The sequence below is a fragment of the Entelurus aequoreus genome, linkage group LG17, assembly GCF_033978785.1.
Source record: "Entelurus aequoreus isolate RoL-2023_Sb linkage group LG17, RoL_Eaeq_v1.1, whole genome shotgun sequence".
Classification (NCBI taxonomy): Eukaryota; Metazoa; Chordata; class Actinopteri; order Syngnathiformes; family Syngnathidae; genus Entelurus; species Entelurus aequoreus.
In genome coordinates this window covers 13448782-13468074 of record NC_084747.1, presented here as the reverse complement: position 1 = coordinate 13468074, position 19293 = coordinate 13448782, and the positions used below count along the sequence as shown (strand labels likewise).

At 37.0% G+C, this 19293-nt stretch overlaps 1 protein-coding gene across 3 annotated transcripts in view; it reads right to left on the bottom strand.

Annotated features, from left to right (window-relative positions):
* LOC133632454 (zinc finger protein ZFP2-like) overlaps positions 1–18560 on the bottom strand; it is a 56723-nt gene extending 38163 nt beyond the window's left edge. For 2 of the 3 annotated variants that reach the window (XM_062024868.1, XM_062024870.1), the window contains exon 1: positions 17959–18560. In XM_062024868.1, the coding sequence (XP_061880852.1) occupies positions 17959–18340 (382 nt within the window). In that variant the 5' untranslated portion in view covers positions 18341–18560. Of the gene's footprint in view, positions 1–13298; positions 14586–17958 lie in introns of those variants that run through there. The other variant, XM_062024869.1, reaches the window with a different exon arrangement.
* Positions 18561–19293: the final 733 nt, after the last annotated feature.

Sequence of the window (19293 nt, the reverse complement as noted above, 5' to 3'; positions counted from 1 at the left end):
TCATTTCATTTGAAAGCTCAAAACAAAGAGAAGTAAGAAAAAGGCATAAAGAACTGGAAAAAGAAATTAAAGAAATGGAAGAAATTCATATAAATTCTCTTTTGCAGTCTGACTATATTAAGATGCTGAAACTGAAAAACGAATACAATTCTCTTCTTCACGGGGAAGTATCTAAACTCTTACTGAAAAATAAACAAAAACATTTTGAAATATCTGATAAACCACAAACACTTCTGTCTAGACAGCTCAAAGGAGATCAAGCTAAAGCTGCTATCCACAAAATATGCTCAAAAACAGGTGAAACATGTACAGATTTACAGGATATCAACAATGTCTTTAAAGACTTTTATTCAGAATTATATAAATCTAGTTCAGCTATATCGGTTAATGATTTAAATGATTTTTTTACTCCATTAAATCTACCTCAACTGAGTCCAAACCATCAGAATTCTTTAAACAATACTATTTCAACTGAAGAACTGCTAAAAGCACTGAAATCTTTCTCCGTGAATAAAAGCCCTGGTCCAGATGGATTTGGTGCAGAGTTTTACCAGGCTTTTAGTGAAATACTGTCCCCTATAATACTAAGAATGTTAAATGACTCTTTCGTAAACAATAAACTTCCAAGCTCTTTGTATGAAGCTCATATATGTATAATACCAAAAAAGGGAAAAAATCCACTCGATCCAGCCAATTATAGACCTATTTCCCTGCTCAATCTAGACCATAAGATACTAACTAAGGTACTCGCAACAAGGTTAAGCAAGCACATAACAGAAATTATCCATCCGGATCAGGTTGGTTTTATCCCGGACAGACCTTCTTTTGGCAATGTACGGAGATTATTGAACCTGTTGTACTCGGACTGCATAGGAAAAAAAAAGGCAGCCGTCCTGACTCTGGATGCTCATAAAGCTTTTGATTCAATTGAGTGGGCTTATCTACTTCATGTTCTCAAATTATTTGGGTTGGGAGAAAATTTTATAAAATGGGTTAAAATAATTTATTTTGCACCAAAATCATATGTCATAACTAATAATGTAATATCGGATAGTTTTGAATTACATTGTGGCGTGAGACAGGGCGATTGCCTTTCACCCTTACTTTTCAATTTGGCCCTAGAACCACTGGCTATTGGTTTAAGAATGAACTCTAATATTAAGGGATTTTCAGTGGGCACATCAGATAGTCTCATTTCACTTTATGCAGATGATGTACTTGTTACACTTACTGAGCCAGAAATTGCATTACCACTTCTTTTAGAATATGTAGACTCTTTTGGTAAAATATCTGGTTACAAAATAAACTGGTCCAAAAGCGAGCTTATGTTCCTTGGAGATAATGTTAAGATCAGTCAAAACCCAGTTAAAGTTGCAGAAAATTATATATCCTATCTCGGCTTAAAAATATCTAAAAATTATGAATCATTACTAAAATTGAACTTTACTGAAGCTTTTGAGAAATTGAAAGTGTGTATAGAGTATTGGAGGACCCTACCCCTCTCTATGTTGGGTAGAGTGAATGCTGTCAAAATGATTACCCTGCCAAAATTTACCTATCTTTTTCAAAATTTACCAATTCTAATTCCTGCAGATTTTTTCAAAAAACTTGAATCTTTAGTTCTAGATTTTGTGTGGGGATATAAAAAACGCAGAATATCTAAAAAGCACTTATTCAGATCTACAGGGGAAGGGGGGCTGGGTCTCCCAATGTTCAAAAATTATTATTGGGCATCAAATCTGAACGCATTGACCTATTGGAAGATGGGGTTCCCAAAGAATGAATCACTTAATTCTGCTCCCTTGTGGCTGAAATTGGAACTGCAGTCATTAGTTAAACCTTACACATCATTGCTATCTTTACTTTTTACTAAACCAGTCTCTTCTATTAACTCAACAAGCCATAGTGTAGTAGTAAGAAATTCTATCAAAATTCTTTCTCAAATTAAAAAACTATTGAATATTTCCAATGTAACTATGTATTCACCATTGTCTCACAATCATGCATTTATTCCATCGATAACAGACAGAATTTTTTTTAACTGGTACTTGAATGGAATTAAATGCATAAAAGACATGTTTGTCGAGGACAGTCTTGCATCATTTGAGCAATTGCGAATCAAGTTCAAGTTGTCCCAATTCAGTTGGTTTTGCTACTTGCAGGCAAAAACATTTATTAAAGAAAACATTTCAAAGTATCATCTGGTAAATGAAAAACACCCTCTCTTAGAATTACTTAATTTATCACCCACAAGTAAAAAGCTTATCGCCAAATTTGCCAGCTGCTTCATTATGCCCATGACATCAGCAGACGGTGTTAAAAGAGCATGGGAACAGGAACTAAGAATAACAATACCCAAACAGCAATGGGAACGGACACTCTCTCAAATTCACAATTGCTCAATTAACAGCAGACTTAGGCTCATACAGTTTAAAGTGATTCATCGTTTTTACTACTCCAAAGTCTTATTACACAAATTTTATCCTGATACATCTCCACTTTGTGATAAATGTAAATCTGCTGAAGGATCACTGTCTCATTCGTTTTGGGAATGTCCAATTATTCAATCATTTTGGTCCAGCATTTTCTTTTTTTACTCGGGGGTATATCAGAGAAAACTTGTCCCTGACAGGGATATAATCTTGTTTGGGTGGTCTTCAGAAACACAAAAACTTCCAAAATATATTACAGCCGTGTTGCTGCTTGGGACGGTCTTGGCCAAAAGACTCATTCTCAAAGACTGGAAAAGCCCATCTGCACCCAACTTCAGGAACTGGCTAAATGAACTTGTGAATGTAATGACTCTTGAAAGAATACGATTTATAAACTCTGCAAGTATGAATAAATGGGAACAAACTTGGAAACCTTTACTGACATATATTGAATCATAATTTAGACATTTAAGAAAAAAAAAAAACAAGAATCTTTTTTGTAGGTGTATTCAAATTTTATTATCTTTATTATTTTCTGTATTGATCCTACATTATTGTTTGTTTGTTTTTTGTTACTTCTGATATGGCCTTCCCACGGTTTACTTGCTTATTTATGTATTTATTTTTTGTGACTTTTTATTTTGTATTGTTTTACATCTGAACAACTTCTGTGACTTCCCTTTTCTTCTTTTTTTAAGTGTGAACGGTGGAGGGGCCCTCGAGAGGTGATCTTGGGATCACTTCCTGAGGACCCTTGATGCAGAGGAATGTTCATCCATCTTGCTATGGTCTGGATAGCCTGCTGATCCTGAGCCGGAGCGGGATGGATGGATAAATATATACAATATCTGGGTATCTTTTCTAATAATGTTTATACTGTAAACCTTGAATTGTTGGAGTTTAGGTGCACCTCTCTCCTCAAGTGTGCATGTGAGTGGTTATGAGTGGATGTGTGATTGTATGTAGGTCTTGCGTGACCAAAGTATGACTGTTAAATGTGATTTTAACTGTAAAATTCAATAAAAATATTTGCAAAAAAAAAAAAAAAAGTATAACCCATTTATCATTATTTATTTATGTTGACCAGGTTGACATCCATAATATCCAACCTGGGACTCTCTCCTCCATTAATTATCAAGCGGCGGCCGGGAGGGGGGGGGGGGGGGGGGGGGGGTCAAAACATGTCAGGTAAAAATTCCATCTAATACACTGAAAATATTTTCTGATTACAAGAACATTTGAAATAGTTGACAGTCATTTCATTCTTGGCATGTGTTCTTCTCTTCACACACTGCACACTTCTTTTAAACCATTATTTTCTTTACACAGGCGATCGTTTTCTTCCACTTTTTTCATTTGACTTTTGCATTCTTTGCCTTCTTCAAGCTAACAATCATGGCGGCTCTTTGTTTACGTCCTTCAACAAGGTCGGCTAATTTCGACTTTAAGGGCTTGAAATTCAAATAGTTTTCAAATGACAAAACTTCAAGTCACTCACCTTCATCTTTCGTCTTTATCTCCGTTGGTGATTTGCTGGAAGTTGGTGGCGCTGATTCTCTTTCATGTTCTCTTTTAGCGGACGTCGCCATCTTAGCATAGCAGTAGTCGTCCATCTTCTATCACGTCTTCAACCTTCACTTCAGGTGACACTCCATCGCTCCAAACCCAAATTCCGTTTCGGAGCTCCAGAAGTGACGAGTGTGTTTTTATACTTGCTGTGAATTTATATCGTCATTTTGAGACAGAAGGCCACAGCCAGTCAGTCCGCCATCTTGCTCGCCACCTTGCCTTTTTTTCACTACCGGAAACATCGGTTCTGCGCATGTGCGTGGACATCGTCATTTTACTCCATCCTTATGTTTTTATTATTTTTATTTTTTATTTTATAAACCTTTATTTATAAATTTCAACATTTACAAACAGTTGAGAAATAATAATCAAAGTAAGTATCATTAATTGATTAACGTGGACCCCGACTTAAACAAGTTGAAAAACGTATTCGGGTGTTACCATTTAGTGGCCAATTGTACGGAATATGTACTGTACTGTGCAATCTACTAATACAAGTTTCAATCAATCAAAAATACAAAACAGCACCAGGGCGTTGTAAATTCAAAGTAACTAAAATAGAATGCAATATATATATATATATTAGGGGTGTGGGAAAAATGGATTCGAATTCGAATCGCGATTCTCACGTTGTGCGATTCAGAATCAATTCTCATTTTGAAAAAATCTATTTTTTTTTTTTCCTTTTTTTTTTTTTAATTAATCAATCTAACAAAACAATACACAGCAATACCATAACAATGCAATCCAATTCCAAAACCAAACCCGACCAAACACTCAGAACTGCAATAAACAGAGCAATTGAGAGGAGACACAAACACGACACAGAACAAACCAAAAGTAGTGAAACAAAAATGAATATTATCAACAACAGTATCAATATTAGTTACAATTTCAACATAGTAGTGATTAAAAATCCCTCATTGACATTATCATTAGACATTTATAAAAATAAAACCAAAAGAACAATAGTGTCAGAGTGGCTTACACTTGCATCGCATCTCATAAGCTTGACAACACACTGTGTCCAATATTTTCACAAAGATAAAATAAGTCATATTTTTGGTTCATTTAATAGTTAAAACAAATTTACATTATTGCAATCAGTTGATAAAACATTGTCATTTACAATTATAAAAGCTTTTTACAAAAATCTACTACTCTGCTTGCATGTCAGCAGACTGGGGTAGATCCTGCTGAAATCTATGTATTGAATGAATAGAGAATCCTTTTGAATCGGGAAAATATAGTTTTTGAATCGAGAATCGCGTTGAATCGAAAAAAAATCGATATTGAATCGAATCGTGGGACACCCAAAGATTCACAGCCCGCATTGCATCTGCATTGTTATGGTATTGCTGTGTATTGTTTTGTTGGATTGATAAATTTAAAAACAAAATAAAAAATAAATAAAAAATAAAATCGATTTTTAAAAAATGAGAATCGATTCTGCATCGCACAACGTGAGAGTCGCGATTCGAATTCAAATCGATTTTTTCCCGCACCCCTAGTATTTACACTACCGTTCAAAAGTTTGGGGTCACCCAAACAATTTTGTGGAATAGCCTTCATTTCTAAGAACAAGAATAGACTGTCGAGTTTCAGATGAAAGTTCTCTTTTTCTGGCCATCTTGAGCGTTTAATTGACCCCACAAATGTGATGCTCCAGAAACTCAATCTGCTCAAAGGAAGGTCAGTTTTGTAGCTTCTGTAACGAGCTAAAGTGTTTTCAGATGTGTGAACATGATTGCACAAGGGTTTTCTAATCATCAATTAGCCTTCTGAGCCAATGAGCAAACACATTGTACCATTAGAACACTGGAGTGATAGTTGCTGGAAATGGGCCTCTATACACCTATGTAGATATTGCACCAAAAACCAGACATTTGCAGCTAGAATAGTCATTTACCACATTAGCAATGTATAGAGTGTATTTCTTTAAAGTTAAGACTAGTTTAAAGTTATCTTTATTGAAAAGTACAGTGCTTTTCCTTCAAAAATAAGGACATTTCAATGTGACCCCAAACTTTTGAACGGTAGTGTATGTTATTCACATGTGAATAATGCTGTATAACAGACTGTATTTATATTATTCACATGCGAATAACAGAAATACAGTCTATTATACAGCATTATTCACATGTGAATAATATAAATACAGTCTATTGTACAGCATTATTCACATGTGAATAATATAAATACAATCTATTATAGAGCATTATTCACATGTGAATAATGCTGTATAATAGACTGTATTTATATTATTCACATGTAAAAAATACCTAAGTGTTATTGTCTATTGTGAGCGAACTGTGGTGCTGAATTTCCCCCAGGGAGCAATAAAGTACTTTTTATTCTACTCTATTCTATTCTAAATACAAACTTACCCGAGCAAAAACGATGCATATTTATCCGGGGGAGTCTTGATACCAATGTCTTTGACCCAGCCACACACAAAGAAGTTGTAGACCTCCACGCTTTTCCAAGTTTTCATCTGTTTTGTCCTGTAAAATGACGTCTTGAGCACAATAGTTCAAAATGTCTGAGAACACGGCCGACAAGAATCGATATTGAATCGAATCGTGGGACACCCAAAGATTTGCAGCCCACATTGCATCTGCATTGTTATGGTATTGCTGTGTATTTTTTTGTTGGATTGATAAATTTAAAAACAAAATAAAAAATAAATAAAAAATATAATCGATTTTTTAAAAATGAGAATCGATTCTGAATCGCACAACGTGAGAGTCGCGATTCGAATTCAAATTGATTTTTTGCCGCACCCCTAGTATTTATGTTATTCACATGTGAATAATGCTGTATAACAGACTGTATTTATATTATTCACATGTGAATAACATAAATACAGTCTATTATACAGCATTATTCACATGTGAATAATATAAATACAGTCTATTATACAGCATTATTCACATGTGAATAACATAAATACAGTCTATTATACAGCATTTATTCACATGTGAATAACATAAATACAGTCTATTATACAGCATTATTCACATGTGAATAATATAAATACAGTCTATTATACAGCATTATTCACATGTGAATAACATAAATACAGTCTATTATACAGCATTATTCACATGTGAATACTATAAATACAGTCTATTATACAGCATTATTCACATGTGAATAACATAAATACAGTCTATTATACAGCATTATTCACATGTGAATAACATAAATACAGTCTATTATACAGCATTATTCACATGTGAATAATATAAATACAGTCTATTATACAGCATTATTCACATGTGAATAATATAAATACAGTCTATTATACAGCATTATTCACATGTGAATAACATAAATACAGTCTATTATACAGCATTATTCACATGTGAATAATATAAATAAAGTCTATTATACAGCATTATTCACATGTGAATAACATAAATACAGTCTATTATACAGCATTATTCACATGTGAATAACATAAATACAGTCTATTATACAGCATTATTCACATGTGAATAATATAAATACAGTCTATTATACAGCATTATTCACATGTGAATAATATAAATACAGTCTATTATACAGCATTATTCACATGTGAATAACATAAATACAGTCTATTATCCAGCATTATTCACATGTGAATAATATAAATACAGTCTATTATACAGCATTATTCACATGTGAATAACATAAATACAGTCTATTATACAGCATTATTCACATGTGAATAATATAAATACAGTCTATTATACAGCATTATTCACATGTGAATAACATAAATACAGTCTATTATACAGCATTATTCACATGTGAATAACATAAATACAGTCTATTATACAGCATTATTCACATGTGAATAACATAAATACAGTCTATTATACAGCATTATTCACATGTGAATAATATAAATACAGTCTATTATACAGCATTATTCACATGTGAATAATATAAATACAGTCTATTATACAGCATTATTCACATGTGAATAACATAAATACAGTCTATTATCCAGCATTATTCACATGTGAATAATATAAATACAGTCTATTATACAGCATTATTCACATGTGAATAACATAAATACAGTCTATTATACAGCATTATTCACATGTGAATAATATAAATACAGTCTATTATACAGCATTATTCACATGTGAATAACATAAATACAGTCTATTATACAGCATTATTCACATGTGAATAACATAAATACAGTCTATTATACAGCATTATTCACATGTGAATAATATAAATACAGTCTATTATACAGCATTATTCACATGTGAATAATATAAATACAGTCTATTATACAGCATTATTCACATGTGAATAACATAAATACAGTCTATTATACAGCATTATTCACATGTGAATAATATAAATACAGTCTATTATACAGCATTATTCACATGTGAATAACATAAATACAGTATATTATACAGCATTATTCACATGTGAATAATATAAATACAGTCTATTATACAGCTTTATTCACATGTGAATGATATAAATACAGTCTATTATACAGCATTATTCACATGTGAATAACATAAATACAGTCTATTATACAGCATTATTCACATGTGAATAATATAAATACAGTCTATTATACAGCATTATTCACATGTGAATAATGCTGTATAATAGACTGTATTTATATTATTCACATGTAAAAAATACCTAAGTGTTATTGTCTATTGTGAGCAAACTGTGGTGCTGAATTTCCCCCAGGGAGCAATAAAGTACTTTTTATTCTATTTTATTCTATTCTAAATACAAACTTACCCGAGCAAAAACGATGCATATTTATCCGGGAGAGTCTTGATACCAATGCCTTTGACCCAGCCACACACAAAGAAGTTGTAGACCTCCACGCTTTTCCAAGTTTTCATCTGTTTTGTCCTGTAAAATGACGTCTTGAGCACAATAGTTCAAAATGTCTGAGAACACGGCCGACATATAATCTTTGATATCACTCGACAAATCTTTTTTTGATACAGTATAGGGATGTATTGCATTGCATAGTTTTGGTTTTTTTGCCCTTATCTGCTTTTTGCAGGAAGATTTAAGCTCTTTTGTACTCAGATAGTTGGCGTGATGCTGCCATCTTGGCTTAGTTGACCACCACTGGTTTTCACTTGCGGGTAGAAGTCACGTGTCAGAATACGAGCTATATGATGCTAAATCAGGGCCAAAAGTCTTGTACGGTACTTGAAAAAATGTCCTTTGAAACTAAAAAAATCAAATTTTGATGCTGAATTTGGAAAAATATACTAGTGTATTCAAATAAAAAATGATGCACACATTGTTTTCCCCAGGTTGAAAATAACTAACTAATCACATTTTTTTAGCTTCTGTTTTTTCCGAATCTAATGTTATTACTTTTATGAATTTATTTGAATGATTTTTTTCAGATTAAGACTCTTACATTCAGCACAAAATTTTGAGAAAGGTGTGGAATCATGACGACAGTCTTTCTGGTAGTTAAACCTTCATTAGGAAGGAAACATGGTCATCTGAAGTGTACAAGCTTCAGTATAGCCTACAGAGGCCCGGAGATCTGGAATGAGATTGATAGCTCTAGAAAATAATCACATTTTTTAAATATATTTAAAAAAAGCCTTTTCACCAAAGATTATTGCTACGTTATGCTTGGTAAATTTAGCACAGCCCACATTGCGGACGATTTTAACTTGGTCACATATTTTGGTATCTATGGTATTATTATTGCAAATCTTCAACATGCTAAGATTCTAATCCATTTTGAATAATAAAATGTTGAAACCAATTGGGTGGAATAAAAGCTTCCTTCTCTGTAAACGTAATCCTGTTGGTAGGTTGGTGGGTAATTGTAAAAAGGGGATTGGGTGGTGTGATAATGAGATATTTTTAATTGTTCTTTCTTAATACATAGTCATGTTTAAAGCAGCTAGTATTTTCCCATGTGGTGTGTCTTCTCGTGAACTCCTTGCTTTTATCTTATGTCCGCTAGTAAACTCTTTGTTTTTTTTGTCTGTCGGCTCACAGAGCTGTTTTGGCCAGTTCCTTATCGGTTTTGAAATACCAGCTGCGCTCCTTTCTGGGCGAGAGGGGCTGTTTTCGCTCTACATAAACTGACTCTTTTTGTGTGAATTTAGACCTCTTCTTGCTGATGCTGTTGTCGCATTGTAAGGGCTGGTCTCCTGAAGCTTCAGTAAAACTTGGTATGATGCCATTCTGTCTCTGGGGTCCTTATTATTCAACATATAGTGTATGTCATCCAAAATAATTTAGGATGACCAGTGTGTTTTATTCCCTGAGAGGAAAACTGGTCGCACACAACAGTGGGTTGTTTTATAAGTAAATTGTATTATTTAGTATATTATTTGTTGATGTCTATTTTAACTGTGGGTCCCTATCCATAAACTCTATGCTCCTAGGGATTCCCTTTTTGCAGAGCGGACTCTAATACAAAAGGAACAATACTGTTTAAAAACCATCACGTCCGTAAATAAATAAATAAATAAATAGACGACACAGCAGCAGTGGGACACATCACAGACAACGATAAGTCCGAGTACAGAGAGGAGGTAGAACATCTGGTGGATTGGTAATCTGCAGATCCTCTCTTTGATCACCTTTGAGGCCGCAGAGCATCCGGAGTAGGACCACCAGACCGAGGAACAGTTTCTTCCCGGAAGCTGTTAGACTGGTGAACTCCAATGGTGCTCTGTAGCAATGGACATCAATCCCTGCACGAGGACACTTCACTTGCACACGTGTCCCAACTGTGCCGAACAGGGCTTTTATTTGGTTTTCTGTCATTGCTTTTACATTGTATTTGAACTACAGGGTCACAAATTGTCTATGTTTTATAATTATTGTTAGAATAGTTATCACAAAACTTTGTGTTTCAACGAGTTCCCGGCGAGAAGACAAAAGCTGTCTTTGAACCTACCAAGCAGAAGGCTTGTAAAACTCCACTGTGTAGGATGGGAAGCAACATGAAGGTGTTCTGTTTCTTTATTCTATTGTAATCCACAGAAATATTTTGTCTTGACCCAAGAGCTACAAAGCGGAGAGGAAGCAGGGCCTGACTCCCCTCAAGGCGATCTTTTCTTTGAACTGTAGTAATCAAAGGCGATGGCTGTTTACGACCCCCGCCCCTTAGAAACAGCTGTTGCCATGTAATTAGGGAAAGTCCAAACAAAAGAGGAGGCGTACAATCTTTCGCCAGAGCGTGCTGGAGACTGTACAAGAGTACAGCCCAGACGTCTCTCCTCAATTGAGCCAAATTTAATTCTATCTCTGTTGAATTCCTTGCTTCTTGTCTTGTTTAATAGATGTCATCAGTGTTTGAACCTGACAACTATTGTATTATTTTCATAACTCCTATATTAAAGGCCTACTGAAATGAATTTTTTTTAATTTAAACGGAGATAGCAGATCCATTCAATGTGTTATACTTGATCATTTCGCGATATTGCCATATTTTTGCTGAAAGGATTTAGTAGAGAACATCGACGATAAAGTTTGTAACTTTTGATCGCTGATAAAAAAAAAGCCTTGCCTGTACCGGAAGTAGCGTGACGTCACAGGTTGAAGGGCTCCTCACATTTCCCCATTGTTTACAATGCAGCGAGAGCGATTCGGACCGAGAAAGCGATGATTACCCCATTAATTTGAGCGAGGATGAAAGATTTGTGGATGAGGAACGTGAGAGTGAAGGACTAGAGTGCAGTGCAGGACGTATCTTTTTTCGCTCTGACCGTAACTTAGGTACAAGCTGGCTCATTGGATTCCACACTTTGTCCTTTTTCTATTGTGGATCACGGATTTGTATTTTAAACCACCTCGGATACTATATCCTCTTGAAAATGAGAGTCGAGAACGCAAAATGGACATTCACAGTGACTTTTATCTCCACGACAATACATCGGCGAAGCTCTTTAGCTACTGAGCTAACATGATAGCATCGTGCTTAAATGCAGATAGAAACAAAATAAATAAACCCCTGACTGGAAGGATAGACAGAAAATAAACAATACTATTAAACCATGGACATGTAACTACACGGTTAATGCTTTCCAGCCTGTCGAAACTTAACAATGCTGTTGCTAACAACGCCATTGAAGCTAACTTAGCTACGGGACCTTGACAGAGCTATGCTAAAAACATTAGCTATCCACCTACGCCAGCCAGCCCTCATCTGCTCATCAACACCCGTGCTCACCTGCGTTCCAGCGATCGACGGAGCGACGAAGGACTTCACCCGATCATAGAGGCGGTCGGCGGCTCGGAGACAGAGGAAGTCAAGGTGAGGTCGGCGGCTAGCGCGTCTGCTATCCATCTCAAAGTCCTCCTGGTTGTGTTGCTGTAGTCCGCCGCTAATACACCGATCCCACCTACAGCTTTCTTCTTTGCAGTCTTCATTGTTCATTAAACAAATTGCAAAAGATTCACCAACACAGATGTCCAGAATACTGTGGAATTATGTGGTGAAAACAGAGCTTTTTGTATTGGATCCAACGGGGTCCGAATACTTCCGTTCACTCCGTGACGTCACACGCATACGTCATCATACCGAGACGTTTTCAACCGGAAGTTTCGCGGGAAATTTAAAATTGCACTTTATAAGTTAACCCGGCCATATTGGCATGTGTTGCAATGTTAATATTTCATCATTGATACATAAACTATCAGACTGCGTGGTCGGTAGTAGTGGCTTTCAGTAGGCCTTTAACCAATGCTATTTCTATCCTATTCTATTTATTTTTATGTATAAACTACTGTACTTGTGGTCTAAAATTTCGTACCATTTCCGACAGTATTCCATCCATCTTATTCCGCTTATCTGAGGTCGGGTCACGGGGGCAGCAGCCTAAGCAGGGAAGCCCAGACTTCCCTCTCCCCAGCCCGTTGCCAGGCCAACCAGGAGACATAGTCTTCCCAACGTATTATTGTTTCAAATTAAAATGATCGCACATTTGTGATTAATAAGCGCACGTCAATAGACTCACAGACTGACGATACTGCTCTTTTTCGAGAGAAGCAAACTAGTGTGCATAACGCTTAGTACCAGCTAACACCCATAGCGCTACTAATCACTAACTAGCAGCTGAGGCGCTAATTGCTATTTAAATTCAAACATGAATGCAAGACACATTAATGTCTATACCCATTACAAACATCATAACCCAATATAAACTTGTATAAACACATTACTGCCTGAGCGTATAAGATATTCAGTTGGGCACACTGAACCTACAGGCTGTGCTCCCTTAGAAGAGACCGATAAATATAAACAACAATAAAAAAATCTAATCTTTATTTCAATAAAAAAGCCGTACAAAGCATTATACACTAAACAATTCAGTAATATGTCTTTCAAAACGACAACAATGTGATAATAAAAAAAAATTATTCTATAGATTTTTAAAGTGATGCAAAATATTGCCAGACTACCATTACTATTAAAACAATAAAGCAAGATACTAAAACATGACTACTGCACAGTAAAGGTAAATATGAAGATTCCTACACCTGTCCACATACGACAGGAAGTGAACCCACGTGACGTCACATAAACCAAAATAATTCCATAAAATGGTAGTAAACATATTTAAACACCTGCAGAAATGATTTCAATAATGATATTAAAAGCTACTGTAAGAAGATAAGACGAAGCTCTGAATAATCCTGATTTGTATGAATACCTCAGAAATTTGTGAAAGAAAAAGTGAACTTATTTTAAGGAAGGTAAATTTGGGTGGATGTCGCTACAACCTAAACAGCTCATTTGTTATCTACCGCGTGTGTTCTTATGTGTTTTACTGCATCTGCACTATGATGGAACCTTTTACAGCACACTGAACAACTAAATGTTTTTTTCACTCATGTGTGTTCTCACTGCAGAGTCAAAACACTGTTTCGAGAAAAGCTTTAACCACAAACTGAACAGTTAAATGTTTTGCCTGTGTGTTATTCTCATGTGTTCAATCAAATACTTGTATCGGCAAAAACTTCTCCCGCACACTGAACAATCAAATGGATTCTCTCCTGTGTGTTTTCTCATGTGATCAGTCAAGTTGCTCTTCATACTAAAGCTTTTACCGCAAACTGAACAGTAGAATGGTTTTTCTCCTGTGTGCGTTCTCATGTGTGGCCTCAAATAGCTCTTTCGAGTAAAGCTTTTAGCACAAACTGAGCAGCTGAATCGTTTTGTGTCCGTCTTCTTTTTAGAGCATCCAGAGCATTTGTTAACAGTATTAGTTCTCCTCTCTCCTCTCTTCTTTTTAGAGCATTTGTTGTGAGTGCGAGTCGTCACGTCACCTACCCAGTCTGTATCGCTGCTCAAAGCTTCTTCAACCTCGTCTTCAGCCTCACTATCTGATAGTGGAGCTAAGAGGTTGTGTAGTTGTGGTTTCTCTTCATCATCTTCAGTCTTCACAGAGACAAAAGTCAGTGGCAACTTGGTGAGATCAGCCTCCTGTGGTCCTAGAAGACACTCTCCCTCCTGAGTGATGCAGAGTTCCTCCTCTTCCTTTTCAATGCAGGGTGGTTGTGGAGTCTCCTGCTTCAAAGTGGAGCTCGCCCCTAACTGAGGGGGAAGTTCTTCTGTGAGACACAAACAACACTTTACAGACTTTCTTCTATGTACTGTATGTGTGTGTAGTGTTTCAAGGCCATCCATTTAGTGCCTTGCCAGAATGATGGATCAATGTTTACATGACTTGGCTTAGACTCGGTCAAATGAAGATAGAATAACAGAAAAGTAGAAAACATCTGTTTCAATGCACATTGTGGAGGGGGGGCGTGGCCTGCGGACCTGCCGCGGAACGGGGTGTGCAAAGACCGGCCCCGAAGACAGCGACAGGTGAGTAGATGGCCCAGGTGGGCCTTGTTATCTAATCACCTGTCGCCTTTATTAGCAGCAGCCGGAACGAGACAGGGGAGTTGGAATTGGAGCGAGGTCGAGGAGTTGGAGCGAGGGCGAGAGACGCGAGACTTAGAAGAAAAAGAACATATATTGCTGCATGAGAATAAAAAATTTTGATTCAAACGATCTACCGGTCTCCCGAAGATCTGTCGGCCAGGAGAACCCACACCAGAGGGAAACTTTCACACACATTAAGATACTACAAACCAGCGTGGGGAACCAAATCAATATAGTACAGCGTTGTAACGATTAGTTTTAACAATTCGATTTGATTAATAATTATTGGTTGCCATTATGATTCAGTGACAATATTAGTTTATATACAACAAAATGATCTGAAACGATTCAGTGAGTTTAAATTGATTCAGTAATCAAGCAGTGTGACTGTGAAATAAATACTGGATACAGGGACACTATGACTATATCGTGATATTCGAGTATACGTTCTCACGCAGTTGCTTTTAGCTGTGGGCATTACACTACAGGCTCTTCCCACTCTTTGTTGTCTCTCCTTCTCACAGAGACATAAACAAGCGCACCTTCTTACATACGTCACATACGTACGTATACGCCCTCGCGGAGCAGAGAGGTAGCAGCATGGCTAAAGTTAGCTGTGGTGCGAGTGGTAATAAGAGAGAAAGAAGGTGCAAATCTGGTAACAAATGAAGGAAGAATTAATTCTTAACAAAAACAGAAGGGGATCCATCGTCTGGCGGTGGTTTGGCTTCAAGCGGGAATATGTCGAACAGACAACCGTAATTTGTCGAGTGTGGGGCAAAAGCGTTGCTACAAAAAGTAGCATTACTGCTAATATGTAGCATCATTTGAAAAGTCACCTGCTAGAGAATGAAGAGTGCTTACTCCGCATGTCAACATCTCCGTTCGGTGCCACACCCACAAAATGCAGAGGCAACCATTTCCACATCAACACTGTATGAAAAAAATAGTCAACAACAGAAGGAGATAACGTCCGCAGGAACCTACCACATAGCGAAGGACATACACTATTTGATTTCCTATTATGCAGCTCATTTTTATGTGACACTTATTGAAATATCTTGTGTGACATCATGCACAAAAGTGCACTTTATTTGTTTTAAACAATTGTAGTGGCGTTCTGTACAAAAAGTGCACTTTAATTTAGTGTTGTTTTGATATGTCATCTTAGTGACATCATGCACAAAAGTGCACTCATAGCTTCTTTTAAAATGTCCCTGACAATCTTGCACTTTCTGTTTTGGAAATGACATGAATGTTTGTGCCACTGCTTAATAACTGTTTAATGAATAAACTTTTGCTAAATTGACTTAGTTGTGGTTTCCCTCTCTGCATGAAAGTTTAAAAGTAGCATATATTAATGCAGTATGAAGAAGAATGTTTTAATGTAGACACATAGAATCATCATACTGCTGTGATTATATGTATCAAGTGTTCATTCAAGGCTAAGGCAAAATATCCAGATATATATCGTGTATCACGATATGGCCTACAAATATCGAGATATTAAAAAAAGGCCATATCGCCCAGCCCTAGTTCAAACCCCGGCCGAGTCATACCAAAGACTATAAAAATGGGAGCAATTACCTCCCTGCACTGTAAAAAAAAAAAAAGTTGAGAAAACGCAAATTTTCAAGGCAACATGATGCAACAAGATTTTTGTGTTTTCTCAACTTTTGACTACTATTGTTGACTTAACTAAGATTTACAAGTGGAGATAAGAGTTATGTCAACTCGGATCTTTCAAATCTTTTTTGAAAAATCTATCTTGTAGTTAATTTTGTGGCGAGTTTGGTCCGTTTTACCAAAGAATAAAGTCACAAATCATATGGAATATTAACTTGAGATCATATGTGATATGACTGACAAGAAGATCCGAGTTGACATAACTCTTATATCAACTGTGTGGCGACGGCGTGGCGAAGTTGGTAGAGTGGCTGTGCCATCAATCGGAGTGTTGCTGGTTACTGGGGTTCAATTCCCACCTTCTACCTTCCTAGTCACGTCCGTTGTGTCCTTGGGCAAGACACTTCACCCTTTGCCTCTGATGGCTGCTGGTTAGCGCCTTGCATGGCAGCTCCCTCCATCAGTGTGTGAATGTGTGTGTGAATGGGTAAATGTGGAACTACTGTCAAAGCGCTTTGAGTACCTTGAAGGTAGAAAAGTGCTATACAAGTACAACCCATTTATCATTTATTATTTATAACTTGTAAATCTTAGTTAAGTCAACAATAGTAGTCAAAAGTTGAGAAAACGCAAACATCTTGTTGCATCATGTTGCCTTGAAAATGTGCGTTTTCTCAACTTTTTTTTTTTACAGTGTGCTTGGCACTCAGCATCAAGGGTTGGAATTGGGGGTTAAAGCACCAAAAATGATTCCCGGGCGCGGCCACCGCTGCTGCCCGCTGCTCCCCTCACCTCCCAGGGGGTGGAACAAGGGTGATGGGTCAAATGCAGAGAATAATTTCACCACACCTAGTGTGTGTTACAATCATTGGTACTTTAACTTTAATCCAATGAGTTATGATGAAGTTCTAAATCACCATATTCCCAGGATTTTTTTTTTTTTTAAGTTTTAGGGGTCAATTTGATTTTCTCTGAGAAATATACAAGACGATGTTTGTCTTTTGCAATTTAAGAAACGTTTTTATATTATTTTACAATATATTGTATTCCCGCAACGTTCAATGATCCAAAATATATTTGAGATTACAACAGGTAAAACAAACGAGCAATTTATTTAAATTCGCGAGAGTAACTTTCTGTGACTTTATGAGCTGTGACACTCCGTGCCAGAAATTTGAGGGTTGCAGGTTCGATCCCCGCTTCCGCCATCCTAGTCACTGTCGTTGTGTCCTTGGGCAAGACACTTTACCCACCTGCTCCCGGTGCCACCCACACTGGTTTAAATGTAACTTAGATATTGGCTTTCACTATGTAAAGCGCTTTGAGTACTAGAGAAAAAGCGCTATATAAATATAATTCACTTCACACTTGTGGAGAACTTCCCAATCAAAAGTTGACAGTAATCCTATTATTATTGTTCTTTATTACCTCCAATCCTCTGCACGTTGATGTAGACATGTGGTCCAGTCTTCTCTTCTTCACTCTTTTTTTGACACAAGCGCTTGTTTTGCTCTTCCACTTTCTTCATTTGACTTTTGCATTCTTTCATCTCCTCTGATGTGAACTCCACTGCCTTCTTCAAGCTAACAATCATGGCGACTCTTTCTTTACATTCTTCAACAAAGTCGGCTAATGTCTCATCAACGCTCTTTTGAGGGCTCACGATAGTCTCCAAAATGACGTTATTGGAAACTTCCACTCGCTCATCTTTAACTGCAGTTTTCGTCTTTATCTCCGTTGGAGGCGCAGATTCTCCTTCATGTTCTCTTTTAGCGGACGTCGCCATCCTAGCATAGCAGTAGTCGGCCATCTTCTATCACGTCTTCAATCTTCACTTCAGGTAACACTCCATCGCTCCACACTCAATTTCCATTTGGTGGGCTTAAGAAAAGACGAATAATGTATGTATTTGTTTCTACATTTGCAGTTATGTGGTCATTTACAAACGGGGACGCTACAGCCACTCAGTCCGCCATCTTGCTCGCCACCTGGCCTTTCACTACCGGAAGTACGGTCGGTTCTGCGCATGTGTGAATATGACGTCACCTCCTCCACTCCTTACTTTTCTGAGTTTTTTCATGGTCAAAGTGTTGCGATATTTAAAATGTTTGATTTATTTTCTTCGATACAAATAAAATGATACATAAGCTGATTTTCTCCTCGTTTCGTAAAATCTTGCACTTTTCCACCTTTCTTTAAAAAAGGAAGCAAATTGGAACCTGGCAACTACCGACCTGTTTCTATTCTCAGCTCCATTTCGAAAGTAATGGGGAAAATAGTTTATGAACAGGTCGATAGTTACCTTGCCACTAATAAACTCATGTACAAATTCCAATCCGGCTTCAGAACTAACCACTCCACTGACACATGCCTTCTCTATCTGACCGACCACATCAAACATGAGGTGGACGCGGGCAAATACTGCGGCATGGTCATGCTGGACCTTCAGAAGGCCTTTGACACCGTTAACCACGCTATACTGTTGGATAAGCTCAGAGCAATCGGATTTAACAAAACCTCTTGGAGCTGGATGCAGTCTTACTTGGAGGGGAGGGAGCAGGTGGTAGAGGTGAACGGCACCGTGTCCCCCCCCCTCTCGGTGAACTGTGGAGTCCCCCAAGGCAGTATATTAGGGCCTTTACTGTTCCTAATATACATAAACGACATGTCATCGGCATGTGACTGTGAATTGTTTTTGTTTGCGGATGACTCTGCCCTGCTGGTATCAGACAAGGACAAGTCACAGGTGGAGAAAATCCTCAG